The sequence below is a fragment of the Eurosta solidaginis genome, chromosome 4 (assembly GCF_040869045.1).
Source record: "Eurosta solidaginis isolate ZX-2024a chromosome 4, ASM4086904v1, whole genome shotgun sequence".
In the NCBI taxonomy this organism is placed as follows: domain Eukaryota; kingdom Metazoa; phylum Arthropoda; class Insecta; order Diptera; family Tephritidae; genus Eurosta; species Eurosta solidaginis.
In genome coordinates, this window is record NC_090322.1 from 29,449,891 (window position 1) to 29,465,711 (window position 15,821).

The 15,821-nt window shown below is 39.2% G+C and overlaps 1 protein-coding gene and 1 long non-coding RNA gene across 3 annotated transcripts in view; one reads left to right on the forward strand and one right to left on the reverse strand.

Moving 5' to 3' along the window:
• The window catches only part of Polr3A (RNA polymerase III subunit A), a 96,913-nt gene that overhangs the window by 817 nt on the left and 80,275 nt on the right, over positions 1-15,821 (reverse strand). Inside the window, exons 6-12 of one of the 2 annotated variants that reach the window (XM_067781071.1) lie at positions 9,547-9,964; positions 9,182-9,339; positions 2,646-2,923; positions 2,312-2,579; positions 888-1,028; positions 688-806; positions 118-625 (exon numbers count right to left, since the gene is read on the reverse strand). In XM_067781071.1, the coding sequence (XP_067637172.1) occupies positions 118-625; positions 688-806; positions 888-1,028; positions 2,312-2,579; positions 2,646-2,923; positions 9,182-9,339; positions 9,547-9,964 (1,890 nt within the window). The remainder of the gene's footprint in view (positions 1-117; positions 626-687; positions 807-887; positions 1,029-2,311; positions 2,580-2,645; positions 2,924-9,181; positions 9,340-9,546; positions 9,965-15,821) is intronic. The other variant, XM_067781072.1, reaches the window with a different exon arrangement.
• On the forward strand, positions 6,614-7,636 carry LOC137247770 (uncharacterized). Its single transcript, XR_010951889.1, has 4 exons — positions 6,614-6,848; positions 6,914-7,034; positions 7,101-7,235; positions 7,293-7,636. It is a non-coding gene; the product is annotated as an uncharacterized lncRNA (long non-coding RNA).

Below are 15,821 nucleotides of genomic sequence, written 5' to 3' on the forward strand. Positions count from 1 at the left end.
ACTTGTATAAACACATGCAATTCATAATAGCTGGGAAAACCCACCAAACTATTGACTGTGTCTACTTAATTAAATACAATATACCATTTACACGCCAGCCAAACTTAACCCACTCACCGATGCCAAATTGAAAACACTCTCACGCATTTTCGCCAAACCATGCCGCGTTATGCCCAGTACTTCGCCGCGCGACGTCATCTGACTGGCCAACAACATTATATGACGATGATCTACACTCATGCCATGACCTTCCATCACATCCGTGATTTCTGTCATGATTGTAGTACGTGCAGCTTCAATACCCAACGTATTATAAACCTCCCAAATGTTATTGCTTTTAGTACGTGAGCCAATAACACCAAATGTAGCCATAACATCACGTAAACCAGCGCCTTCAATACAAAGTTTATAAGTAGGCGGCAGGATGGCATCATCTACAGCAATGACAGCGCGTGAAATATTAGGCAGGCCAGCAACGACTACATTCTGGATAGCCGAAGTAAGACGTTGTAGCTCAGCGTTAAGTGTAGCGCCATGCTTTGAGGTGTCAATGTGTACTGTGATCACTGAAGCGCCAACAACATCGACTAGTGCCGGTTTTATGCGAAGCTTAGAAGTGCAAATGCTGAAAGGAAAAGTCATACGGGATGAGTAATAAAGGAGTAGTAGTGATCTTGTGAGACTTACCAATAGCGTATTGTTTCGGCATTAATTTCCAATCCCAAAACTTTAATGCGATTCAAGTCTAAACGTACAACTAAAAAGCAGTCATCTTGTCTGTATACTTCCTCGATGTAGGAGGATATCTAAGTGGTAGAAATATACTTTACTTAATGTCCTTCAAGATCTGAAATATTTTAAGCGAGCGCTTAATGAGACCGACTTACCTCTCCTAGCGTTGTCTTCTCTATACGTGCCTTGACTTTGCGTGCATATTCCATGCTTTTGTTATTCTCAATTTCAGCCGTTATGATGGGTGTTGATATTGTTTTTGTAGCATTAATGATTTCAACAATACGTGGTACACCCTAAGGATTAAAGTAAACAAAGCCAGATTATATGTACGAAAAATTAGATTAATTTCGTTAGGATTTTTGTTGTGAACTCTAGAATTGAAAAATAAAACATTTCATTTGAAAAAAAAAATAATAATTTGATTTGAAAAAAGTTTAACTTAAAATGAATAAAGTTTATTTTGATATGAAAAAAGTTTAATTTGGCCTGAATAAAGTTACATTTAATTTAAAAATGCTAATTCAAAGAAACTGAATATATTTGTAGCTTTGCGAAAAAGTCATGAGTGCAGCTGGAGTCATGTTTTTGTTGTTGTTGTAGCGATTAGGTTACTCCCCCAAGGCTTTGGGGAGTGTTATCGATGTGATGGTCCTTTGTCGGATACAGATCCGATACGCTCCGGTAACACAGCACCATTAAGGTGCTGGCCCGACCATCTCGGGAACGATTTATATGGCCACATTAAACCTTCAGGCCATCCCTCCCTCCCCACCCCCAAGTTCCATGAGGAGCTTGGGGTCGCCAGAGCCTCGTCTGTTAGTGAAACGGGATTCGCCGCTCGAAGGTGAGGTTGACAATTGGGTTGGAGAAGCTATATATTGCGCTACACAACCCCTTGAATCCCTTGGAGTCATATTCTTCGTTCATTTAAAAAACCTTAATTTCATTGAAACTATAATCAGATCGTTGTTGTTGTTGTTGTAGCGATAAGGACACTCCCCGAAGGCTTTGGGGAGTATAAGGACACTCCCCGAAGGCCTTGGGGAGTGTTATCGAGTTGACGGTCCTTTGCAGATCCGGTACGTTCCGGTATCAAGCCCGACCATTTCGGGAATGATTTCTAGGCCATCCCGCCCTCCCACCCCCTAGATCCATGAGGAGTTCGAGGTCGCCGGAGTATCGGCTGTTAATGATTCGCCACGCATAGGTTAGGTTGACAAATGGGTTTGGAGAAGCTATATATTGCGCTGGCAACCTGAAAAGGTTGCGCTACACAACCCATTGAATCTGGTATTTCAGTCGCCTCTTACGACAGGCATACCTACCGCGGGTATATTCTAACCCCCAAACCCGCTGGGGTCTTCCTTGAGCCTTCCCTGGGCCCGTACCGTGATCGAATTCGATTTTTCAAATCACAATAGCTCTTAAATGAAAAGTCATTGAAATTGGTTTTTCATCCGTGAACGTATAACACGATACGGGCCCTGATCTACTGAAACAATGTGAGTTTTCTGTTATACCAAACATCTCTTATATCTACATATCAACAAAAAAAAAGAAAAATAACTATACGCACCTGTGTAATATTCATGGAGGCAACACCAGCAAAATGGAAAGTTTTCAATGTCATTTGTGTGCCAGGTTCACCAATACTTTGAGCCGCTACTGCACCGACAGCAGTGCCGGGTTCGGTAACTGCCCGATTATATCGATCATTTACCCAACGCATAAAGGTACGAATTTGTCCCTCAGTAAGACGTTCGATTTCGTTTGCGAGTTTCGGATGACGTTTATACTTTGCCTGTACGTCTGCGATCTTTTGAGCCACCTTATCGATGAAAGCACTTTTTTGGATTTTCAAGATTAAAAATTGGTAACATAATTAAAGTGCGTAATTCTAAATTTCTTACATTATTTCACTTTGGAAATCCTTCCGACTCATGGTGAACTCATCTTCTTCCACTATTTTTCGTGTTACCGGCGAAATTTCAGGTGCCGCTAAGGATGTACCATTGCGATCTGGTACTGTGGCGCGTAAGTGGTTCAATTGACGCACCAAATCTACCGGTTTATTTTTAACTTCCATAAAAACTGGATCTAAACCATCGCCACCGTAAATAAGCTCTACTATTTCGCCAATTGCATTACGTACGGAACCATCGTAGTGTACAACAAGATCTTCCAGACACTAAAAAGAACACATGACTTTGTGTAGGTAGAAATGTCTATGTTTTCAGATAAGGTTGACTCAATTGGATTAGCCAGGATTTTTCCAAGAGGAGAAGAATTTTTTTGGGGGAAAATTTATGTTGGCGAACACTAGGCTATGTGTCCTTTTCAATATATTTAAGACTAGCATCACACCAATATGAATGTTTTCAAACGTTATCAGGCGTTAACTCAAACATCATGGCGAACATATCTAAAAAAGTAGTCTTGGGATTTAAAAATAATTAAAAAAAAAATTTTAAGTTAAACGGTTTTATTCAAGGTTCGAATCGAGCTCAAGGCCAGAACAATAATTTTTTTGTAATGATAATTATTGTTATTTTTTAATTTTTCTAAATTTGAATAATTGTATTTTGTTTTTGGAATAGTAAGTAGAAAATTTTTCAGACAACCTGCCATAGCTGCGCAGATAGATCCATTTCGAAGGGTGCTAAGCCTTCATCATCAGTACGCTTTAAGCGGGAGTCATTGGTGCCGTATGTCGTATCGCTGTATCCGTATCCCTGACGTAATCAGCTGTTTATCGTTACGACGGTAACCAAAACCCAATTGGTTGGCTACGATACGGTTACGACCTTAGCGGCACCAATAATCGATTGCATTGATTCTCATAAAGTTGGTCGAATCAGCTGTTATAAGGCTACCGATACGGTTACCGATAAAGCACCAATGTCTCCAGCTTTAGGCATGCTGCGCTAACCATTTAGCTATACAGCCATTGTAAATTTTACCAAGTAGCGCAACTAACAGCTGATCGGTGAAAATTCGCACATTCACACGCACAGTTCTCGACTCAGTTTCAAAAACAAACTTTAGATTATTTATCTCAAATTTTAAAGTGAGCCAATCCTTACGAATTTATGTATATAGAATATATAAGGCGTTTCTGTTGTTATTAAAACAATAGTTTTATTTTTATTAAAGATTTTATAATTTTTTTTTTTAACTTTGAAAAGACTCCGAACACCATTCCTTCATTATATGACATTCGACTGCCTAGTCCACTGCCTTCCACTCTATTCGCAACATAACCTCTATTTAAGTTGCCAAACTATATAGTAAACAATGTATACAGCGCTGTATAAATTTAGAAAAATTAAAAAATAACAATAATTATCATTAGAAAAAAATTATTGTTCTGGCCTTGAGCTCGATTCGAACCTTGAATGATTTATCAATAGGCCGATAAAAACAAAAAACAATTGTTAATAAACCATGAGCACTTGGGAATGTCAAACAAAGTAATTGACAATAAACAAAAATTCAGCATTATCAATGATTTGCACCAGATGGCGCAACACTGAATAAATATAGTTGGCAAAAAGGAATAGAAGTAGAGTTAAATCACGTGAACTGGACCCCCCATTTACCACTTGATCACAGAAATAAAGTCCATGTATTTTTTTCATAAGTAGGTACCATGAAAAATTGAACCCCAAAATATTTTAAAAAAATTTTAATTTTAAGGGTACTTTTTTTTTTAAAAGAAAATTTTTGGTACTTTTTGTTCAAAAATTAATTATAAATCAACCGTGAAAGATAAATTGATGAAACTTTGAGGGTTTATTTTTAAACGTTCATATTTTATTAAAATATTTTTATCTTAAAAAAATTTTCTTATTATTACATTTATAATTAACTTTGAAATTTTTAAAAGAAAATTTAACTGACTTCGCGGCCTCATAATTGATATTCTTTTTATGAGTTACATGCGATATTTATTTAATATTAATATTCCAAAAGAAAATTTTGATGATCGCTATTAGTTTAAACAATATGAATTTTTTTATCACAGCACCTCGCACGCTAGAACGGTGCGCGACCAGACGACATGCTACGTTGCAACCACAAACAAACAAATAAAAACGAGCATACCTACGTGATTATTAAACACAGTTCTTTATTTATGATATGAAAATAATGGATAATACATTAAAAAGAGAAAGAATGAACTAGACACTAAATTTTTAAATTTATATACATTCGTTTTCTTAATGTTTTTTTAAAACTTTATTTACATAAACTTTCTCATCTTCTGATACCAGCTTGCATTGCAGTGATTCATCGTTTAGCGGCTTATAATTATGGAATTGACGAGTATTTTTTATAGTTAGTGCTCGTTCAAATCTTTGTTGATACTTGCGTTCATGCAAGTCATAATCTTTTTGGGAACAAAAATCAAAATTAATTTTTTTAAAGGAACTTTCCGCCCAATTAAAAAATGATCGTGGTGTTGTTATATGCTCACTTTAATTAAAAATGTGATAATAAGAAAATTTTTTTAAGATAAAAATATTTTAATAAAATATGAACGTTTAAAAATAAACCCTCAAAGTTTCATCAATTTATCTTTCACGGTTGATTTATAATTAATTTTTGAACAAAAAGTACCAAAAACTTTCTTTTTAAAAAAAAGTACCCTTAAAATTAAAATTTTTTAAAAATATTTTGGGGTTCAATTTTTCATGGTACCTACTTATGAAAAAAATACATGGACTTTATTTCTGTGATCAAGTGGTAAATGGGGGGTCCAGTTCACGTGATTTAACTCAGTAGCAAATTTGCTAGTCAAACAAACCACCGCTGTATAGCTAAATGGTTAGCGCAGCATGCCTAAAGCGTACTGATGATGAAGGCAGCTATGGCAGGTTGTCTGAAAAATTTTCTACTTACTATTCCAAAAACAAAATAAAATTTTTCCAATTTAGAAAAATTAAAAAATAACAATAATTATCATTAGAAAAAAATTATTGTTCTGGCCTTGAGCTCGATTCGAACCTTGAATGATTTATCAATAGGCCGATAAAAACAAAAAACAATTGTTAAACGGTTTTATTGAAACCAATACTTACAATAAGTAATAAAAATACTAAAAGCTAGAAAATAATACGGTCCTAGGTACTAGTTATCACACTCCTCATCAATCTAGGGCGTTGATCAGACAAATAAAAGCTTTGGAAGCGTGAAATTTCTATTGATAGTCATAAGTACTACCAACTGAACCTTAATCAGGTTATGCTACCTTGCACAAATTCTTGGATTACGTGTTCCATTTTCTTTATTTTGGAGTACTCTAACAATACTCCTTTGCAATGCGTTTGCGGACCACCATCAGCCGATCATTGCTCGTTTTTTAACGACCGTGATCACGACACGATGACGATCGAACAGAGTTGCCAAAAGTAAAATATTGCATACAAATAACTGATCATAAAATTTTACTATGGCAACTGTGATAAAATATAACCGCATATTAGTTTCTTTACACTGAGCCAAAAAGTGCATTGTAAAAACAAGAACGCGACATATTAATTCAATAACTTTCAACTTAGGGGAAAATAATATTGAAATACATTAATTTAACAATTTTCAACTTTGATTTGATTGTATTTATTAATTATTTCGAAAATAATATGGAAATAACTTTATTTTAATGATGCACCATATTATTTTAAGAATTTTTTGATATTGTTTCTAACGCTAAGTTGAAACATTTTTAAATCTATATTGCACAACATTAAATCAATATTGAAACAAAATGGATCAATGACGTTAAAATTGCAAAGCATTGAATCAATATGGCAACATTTTAAATCAATCAGCTGAATCGTTATTTGTTGCAAATTATAACACGTGCTTTTAAAAAATATCTATTAAATTAAATTTAAAAGACGGTGTTTTATTCAACAAAAATGGTGAAATTGTGACAATAATGCAAGATCAAGGTGCAATTGTTGAAGAATTTGCACTAGAAAATGTGAAGTTCAGTGAAAGTGACCAAAATAATGTGTCCATCGACGAAGCCAATGACGAAGAAGATAGAAAAAAGCTGATAAAATGACTGAAAGATCATGCATTATCAAAAGTTTTGGTGTACCTTCAAAGCAAGTTTATCTATTATTATTAATATTAAAAAATTATAATTTTAAATATGTATATATGAGTGTAGATGCGCAGGTAACTATTGAAAGCCTTCAGTATTTAGACAAGGATGACATAAAGGAGGCATTCCACCGATTAGCCTCCGGGCAAATTTTCGCAGCAAGCTCATTGCATGGAGAAAGAAAGAGGTAAGAAGTGCTTTGCAGCCTATCTCAAGCATTTTGAAATGATTTTTTCTTTGAAATTATTTTTAGTTTGGTATTGAATATGAAGAAGATTCCTTAAGGTCGAACTTTAGAAAATGGATGAAACAAAGCAGTCTTAATAGTCCATCTCCAGCGCCATCCTCTCTTCTAGATGTATGCAATGTCCATGGCTGTCTTAATAAAGTAATTAAAGCGCAACTTTTTGGTAAACATTTTAGTTTTTTTGTCTACTATATTTAGGATTCATCAAGTCTTTTGGATGAAATGGAATCGAACCTATCATAAGCTTTCAATCAGAAGAATTTGTTGATATTACCAAACAACGCTATTTCTCTAAAATAACTCAAACATACGATATCGACCTGAAAAGAATACAATATTGTTATGAACGTCTTTATAGAGGAATGAAATACAAAAAAAAAATATTATTTGTCCACCAACTTACATAGCAGCGCATTTAAGTTATATAAAATAAAAATGTTTTTGTATCAAAATAGCATAGCTTATCAAGAAGTTTTCATAAAAAAATTTTGTTCACATTTCCAATCGTATGAAATTGGATCTTTAAAGGAAAGTTCAGAAATAAAAACATTTTCAGAGTTAAATACTTCGCCTCTACATCTATATCCGCTATGCAATGGTAAAACATATGTCAGACAAAAATATATAGCACAGTTGCTACTTTGTATTTTCATGAAATCTTTTGAATTTTTGTTCTCTCTTGAAAATTATATTGTGTTTTTAATTTAATAATGCATGTTTTTAATTTAATAACGTTTTCATTTAATATTAATAATCGGCATTCTGAATTTGATATTGCTTCTGTTTTGCATCAACAATGCTCACTATTAATTTAATAATTCTTTCATATTGATTCAATAAGACAACTCAATTCCATAAGAAACTAATATTAAATCAATGCCGAAAAATATTAAATATGTTGAGACTTTCGTTAATGTTTCTTATTGAATCAATATCGTTTTTTTTTTATTTTATGTTGTTTTTTCTCTGGGTGTATTCACGCAAATGCTAAATAACATAAGAATATTCGTAGTATAAAATATAAAAATTGTCTTGCCCCTCTTCCTTTATTTTCATTTTAAATTAAATTCATTCCGATAATTCTTTCCGACACAATTCTTCTTTAGTACTTTGGCATATGATCCTCTGTGGGTGCTCCATGGAGTACTACAGCGAAAGTACTTTGGAAAGTACTCTCACGTATGTACTCAATGGAATACTCACAAACAAAGCGAGAGTGGGATCACCTACTCCTCTCCTTGGACATCGCAATGTTAATTGGAGCACATTTTTTGTATGAATACAGATTAGTTTTGGAACACTCCCATACTCCTAAAGGAGTATTCCTTACACTATTTATGGAGTACTTGTGTTTTTTGAAGGGTATGCCCCACATTTTTAGAAATTTCACGCGCCCAACGCCTTAGATTGATGAGGAGTGTGATGACTAGCACCTAGGACCTACCTAATTATTTTCTAGCTTTTAGTATTATTATTACTTATTGTAAGTATTGTTTCAATTTTATTTTCAAGTTTTTAGTCTTTATTTAATTGCCTATTATTTCTCATTCTATTTAGTTCATTTAGTGACTCATTATTACAAGGACTCTTTCCTGTCAATTTGTTACAATCTAAATCCTCAATACATAATCCTTCCAAAGACTTTACTCGACTCGGCGCCACGTATGCTTGTCCCTCCTCGAACTCCAAAGTACTTTGATGTCACTTCTACAGGACTGTATGTAATATTTGTTTCAAATATGAGCCAAACCGGACCACAAATACGAGTATTTTTAATATCTCGATCCTAGCGGCGATTTTTTCATAGGTCGCTTTCTATTCATATTTGTATTATGTGTTCGAAATATGACCCAAATCGAACCACAAATACGAGTTTTTTTGAATATCTCGATCCTTGCGCCACCTATCGGAGTTTTTTTCTTATTATTGCATTGTCATCGGGTTCTGAACTATATTCCAAGCTTCAAGCTTCTACCTTATCGGGAAGTTACTTAAATTTTAATTACAAAATTCGTTCATAAAGGCCGTGCGGCCGGCCTGTCCATTTAAGCTAAATACAACCGTTTAGAAATAAGCCAAACACTAACCTTCACTAAACGTCGTTGTAGGTAACCAGTTTCGGCAGTTTTGACAGCTGTATCGACCAAACCTTCACGACCAGCCATTGTATGGAAGAAAAACTCTGTTGGTGTAAGACCCGAATAGAAGCTATTTTGCACGAAACCACGAGCTGCCGGTATAGCGGCTAATAAAGCAGAGAAGAGAGAAATGTTCATATCAAAATAGATATGACTTAAAAACAAGTTAAAGGCCCTTTTACACGAGTTAAATTTTTTACGTTCAACCAAAATTATAAGGCAATCCAAGGTTGAAAGTTAAAAAATCGACCAGAAATTCGACTTATGTAAAAATGCCTTAAAAGTAAAATAAAAATAAATGTTTCACTACTTACAAAATTTTTCAAAATGTGGCAGCGCTCGATTTTCAAAACCATTTGGCACACGTTTGCCATTAATAGCCTGTTGGCCGACACAAGCAATCATTTGCGATATATTAATATTAGAACCCTTTGAACCGGATAAAGCCATTATTAGAGCACTATTCGTGGGATGTAGCTCGCGGAAGCAAGCTTTAGCTGCCTGTTCACGAATGGACGAAAGTTCACGCAACATCACCGCTTCAAGCGTTTGTTCGGGCGTACAACCGGGTTGACATTGTAGTGTGCCCTTTTTCATTTCCAAAATATATTCATCACATTTGGAGTAACCTTTTTCTAAAAGTTTTTGTTTTTCCTCCAAAAGTCTATTACTGGGTGTAACATCGCTTATGCCAAAGGAGAAGCCACGATTTTGTATGAAATATGAGGCGATCTAAAAGAGAAGAGGAAATATACAAAGTTTATAATAAAAAGGTATAGTAGCTATCCTAAGTTCATTGGTCTATTTCGGCCCCAAAGTGGCCCCCAAGTGAATATGAGAGATTTTCTTTCAATATTAATCGAAAAAGTTTGCAGGGCCAGCTTGGGCTTGTAAGTTTTCTGCCGCTTAACTCTTAGATCTACGTTTGCCTATAATATCCCTCAGTACATAGAGTATACCCTACGACGAACCTTGATGAACTTTAACTCTATTCTGGAAATATCCAATAATTTTTCAAGATTGAATTCATGTTATGACGGACAACCAGGCTGTTTTTAAAGCGTACTTTTTCAGTAACGATCAGCTAGGTAGGTAGGTTGAACTGGCCGGTCCATGAGGACCTCACATAGACTGATTGAGTCCGAAGTGTTACCAGAAGTTTGTTTTTAACGACCAAACTGAAAAACCCTATCAAAAACCAGGACCTATGTTATAAAATAACTCCGTCCTCTTGGCAAATACTAGAAGCTTCCTAGGACTTAAGCCACTTGCTGCTTCTAGATCTGACAGCTGTATCACTCCTAATAGCTGGAGTCTTAGCCTGGCAAGTGCAGGGCACGATACTTTCCCCCTCCAACCCGCACTTCCTACATCTGTTATCACTGACCAAGCCTAGTTTAAAGGCATGTGACGCCAGAAGGCAGTGTCCAGTCAGAATACCCGTCATGAGTCTACAGTCCTCTCTTTTTAATGATAGGAGCAACTGTGTTAGTCTAAGGTTGTAAGACCTACACATAATCTTCGACACTTTACAGCCCCACGCTTGAACCCACGCCTTTCCCACTTGGTCGATCATGTGCACCTCTCGCATTCGCTTAATCTCGCCCAATCTAATTGGGACATCTACGGAGCAAGCTTCAAGGGATGCGCCCTTTTTAGCTAGTTCGTCCGCTTTTTCATTCCCATCTATTCCCATATGCCCTGGGACCCAATATAGATGTATGCTTCTCCCTGTCCCGATTCTCTCCGGAGACTGCTTACACTCTAACACGCATTTATATGCTGTGCTATGCGAGATTATTGCCTTAATTGCTGCTTGACTGTCAATATAAAAGTTAACACGGTTGCAGTTTAAGCTATTCTCTTCCAGGGTTTCTACTGCTTTGGTTACGGCTAATATTTCCGCTTGAAAAACGCTACAGTAATCCGGCAGCCTGTAGGATCTGCTTATTTCCGGATCAGCGCAGTATACCGCAGACCCTACTCCTTCCACTACTTTGGAACCATCGGTGTACACATGTATCGCCTCGTCCGCCATTTGCGCACCCTTGCGCCAACCGTCCACCTCTATTGTGGCCTTAAGATCTCCCTCGAAGCGCAGATAGGGAATCATGTAGTCTGTTCGTCTTGTGATTGATGACGCTATACTACTATGGTCATATGGTCGGCGCTCAAGCTGCCCCGAAGCACCGAGCCTGGTTGCGGTCGTTAACGCTTTGTTCTTTGCTACCAGGTCTATAGGTGGGATGTGCAAAATGACATACAGTGCAGCCGTCGGGGTTGTTTTCAGGGCTCTCGTAATGCTAAGCATCGATAGTCTGCATACCCCCTCTAATTTTTTGAGGTATGTTGTTTTTTGTGCGGCTTTCCACCAAACAAGAACTCCATAGTATAGAATAGGGCTTACAATCGCTGTAAAAACCCAATGAGAAAGAGAGGGCGATATGCCCCACGTACACCCCAGCATTCTTTTACTTGCATAGAGTGCCGTTGAGGCCTTCTTGACCCTCTCCTCCACGTTGAGCCTCCATGACAGCTTACTGTCTAGGATGATTCCTAAATATTTTGTGCAAGGTTTCTCCTGTAAGGTCACCCCTCCTAACTTAGGCCTGGTCCAATTTGGGACCTTGTACCTCTTTGTAAACAAGACCATATCCGTCTTCTCCGCATTGACTTCCAATCCGACATTAGATGCCCAGGTATGAATATCGCGAAGCGCCCGATCCATCAAAGAACTAATCGTTGGAAGGCACTTTCCACTTATGACAATTGCAACGTCATCTGCGTAAGCCGTAAGTTTTACGGGTCCCTCATCGAATTGCCTGAGCAGTTGGTTGATGACCAGCGTCCACAGCAGAGGTGATAGCACCCCTCCCTGCGGCGTGCCCCTGTCCACTGATTTCGTGGCCTCGTACAATCCCCATTGTGATGTAATCTTTCTGCAATTTAACATGCAGCCGATCCATCTGATTAAGGCAGGATGTACTTTAATGTAATTAAGACCATCCATAATCGCCCATTTTGCAACATTATTGAAAGCCCCGGCAATGTCCAAGAAGACTCCTAGAGCATACTCCTTATATTCCAGGGATTTCTCTATGCTTATTACCACCCTGTGCAATGCGGTGTCTACCGACTTTCCTTTGGTGTCCGCATGCTGTGTTGTGGAGAGCAGCTTTTCATCCACGTTGGACTTTATGTACACATCTATCAGCCTCTCGAAGGTTTTGAGCAGAAATGATGTTAAGCTAATTGGTCTATAATCTTTGGGATCAGGCATGCTTAACGAACGAAACGATATCATTTCGTTACGATAATCAACGTTAATAAACGAAACGAAGTCATTTCGTTTCGTTTATTAACGTTAAGAACGCCAAATTAACGTTAATTTGACGATCTTAACGTTAATAAACGAAACGAAGTGACTTCGTGTCGTTTATTAACGTTGATTATCGTAACGAAATGATATCGTTTCGTTCGTTAAGCATGCCTGTTTGGGATACACGTGACCGATCTTCCCCGCCTTTGGTAGAAAAGCTACACGAGCAGTTCTCCAAGAGTGCGGTACATGATTCAGTCGTATGCACCCATCGAATATTATTTTAAGCCATTCCACGACCGCCCTACTTGAGACTTGTAGCATGGCCGGGAATATACCATCAGGGCCCGGCGATTTAAACTTAGAAAACGTCTTCACTGCCCACTCGATCTTGGTATCGGTCACCAAGCCCGGCACTACTAGCTCCGTGATCGAAGTGTGAGTGATGTCTGCTGGCTCCTCTAAACCGTCTCCCGATGGGAAATGTGTATCGAGAAGCACCTCAAGGTATTCCTAACTATTACGTGACCATTCCCCGTTCTCTTTCTTTATTAGTCCCTGGACTATGTTTCCCTTTGCTAGGATTTTTTTCAACCGTGCTGTTTCGCTGGAGTACTCTATGTCCGTACAGAAACTTTTCCATGAGTTTCTCTTCGCCCTGGTAACTTCACGCTTGTAGATCCTCAGTAGATTCCTGTACTCGTCCCGACACGCTTCGCTTTCCGCGGTCTTTGCGAGCTTAAACATTTCTTTTACCTGTCTTCTTAGAAGACTCAGCTCATTGCTCCACCATGGCGGCTTTGCTTTTCCTCTGAATCTTCTTAGAGGGCAAGCTTTGTTATACGCAGTCATAAGCGTCCTTGTTAGGAATTCATTCGACTCCTTCAGTTCCTCTACATTAGCAACCTCTTTGGGTTGTCCCAGTTTTGTTTCTACATGTTTCTGGAATTTAGTCCAGTTCGTTGACCTAGGGTTTCTAAAGGTTCCTCCCTTCTCTACCCTCTTTAGGGGGATGTTGAAGCTGATATACGCATGGTCGGAGAAGGATGGTCTTTCAAGAACCATCCAATCATACCTTGATATATCACGCTCGGAGCTCAATGTAATATCCAGAACATTGCTGGATGTTGGACCAATGTATGTAGGGACATTTCCCCTGTTGGCTATCTGCAAATTGGTTTGCAGGATGTATGCCATGCCATGTAGCAGGACGCCAGGATAAATGCCTGCTTATTCTTTTGCTCAACGGCCACCGCTACGAGATCCTCAGTGGTGTAATTAGGCAGCATATATGAATGCAGCTGTTTCCTTACCATTACTACAGCTCGCACCCGTCCTTCCGTTTGCGCGTAGTAAACGCCAAACCCGCGCGCGTCAAGTCCAGAAAACTTTCCTCCCGATGAGAGCCACGGCTCCTGGATCAGCGCCACGTCAAACGAACCCTCCTCAAGGGTTAGGAGGAGTTCGCTCGACGCCACTTTACTGTGTTGGAGGTTTATTTGTAGGACTCGCAGCACCATTGGGCTGTTTGTCCCCCTCCAGCACCTTCGTCTTGACGTCGTCATCCTCCCCTTGCCCTTTGGTTTAGAGTATTCGAGGCCCCTTCAGCCTCTCGTGCCTGTTGTGCAGGGTGTTCCTCTGTGCGAGTCACAGCACTATTTAGCGGTTGATCCTCTTCTATCACGTTCGTGGTGACGTCGGGGACCTCCACCTGTCTTTTTTCCCTTAGGCTTTTGAGGTTCTTTTCGACTTCGCCCACCTCTAGCGTGTTAGGGTTTTTATCCTCGGGACTTCTTTTCCTGAGTCGTATGTAAATTTTGCCAGTGTCAAAGGACATTTTACCAAGCTGCGTGTACAAAATATCCTCCGCCTGCTTGTTTATTTGGAAGATGTAGAACTGACCATCCTCGGTAGGCCGAGATACAGTAAGTACCTTCCAATCCTGTGTCGGTATGTTCGGATTCTGATTCTGCAGAAGTCGCAGTGTATCCTCCGACTTCATCACGCATGGTATCCATACCTTAACTTTTGGTACCGTGGGGATTTGCGCTTTATCCACCACCTCAAACCGCGCGTTCCTGCCTTGCCTTTGGAGTTTTGGAACCACTTCCTCCAGCCACCGCAAGCTCGCGATGTTGTCGCACGCTATCATCTTCACACCATTATACCATCCCCCCGAATCAAAGGTTCGAAGGGGCTTACTTGGTTGTTCCCGCATCATCTTAAGCATTAAGCTAATAAGCTCCCTTTCCACAGATCTCCACCTATCAGTAGTCATTTGTCCGAAAGAACTGCTACGATCAACCAGCGCCACAGTCACTCATCTTCTCGGGAAAAGCAGGAGTCTTAGTGTTATCTCCTTTTGGCACCTCCGAGAAAGCCGGAGTCTTAGCGTTAACTCCTTTTAGCGCCTCCGAGAAAGCCGGAGTCTTAGCGTTATCTCCCTTTGGCTTATCTCCTACTTCCTTAATTGGAACTTCCCTCTGACTCGCAGCTTTGGAGGTAGTTGCTACCTCGCTATTGGAGCCCATCTGTCTTACAGCTTTGGGCCTACTTGTCTTGTCTATGCAACTGCCCTGCCTCGCGGCTCTAGGACTGGGTCCTTTCTGCCTCTTGAAAGCAGGCTTGTCGCCTTCCGCCGAACGTTGCCTCTTCATTCTGCCATTCGACGCTTCTTCCTCCTCGTACCGGTTGCAGAACCGAGGGTTTCTCGCAGCAAACCTTTTGAACTGCCTTCGACCTACTTCTACCGCTTCATGGGCCCATTCCAAGCGCTCGATCTCCACTTCTGTTGGGTCGACCACTGCTCCCAAGGGTTGTACAATTCTTAGTGCTGCACGGTACTGCGAGAGAGCTCTTTTACTTCCTCTGCTCCGTACCCTTCTCCACTCTTCTACTCCGTTTTCATTTGTGTGCTTCTCCAACACGGAGTTTATTGAATCAGCACTACTCTCGCTCCCCGAGTCCGACGCATCGCTTAATTCGTATTTGTCGTCCTTGGATTGCGACTCAGGCCTCCTCTTTACATCGTCCTTATTACAGTCATGTAATGAGTCGTTCATCTTGGTCGTACGACCACCTGCACGACAAGGCGGGCTCAGCGGTCCAGTATTATATACGGGGAAAGACCCGTCCGCCACAGGAGCGCCCCTTACTGTTGTAAGGCCATTAATACTTCCCGAGGTGGCCCGGTATCGGGAAGGCTTCGTTCGAATACAGCCGAATTTATCCCCTGGCTGCAAATCGTCCAATAGGCACGGTCTGCATAAC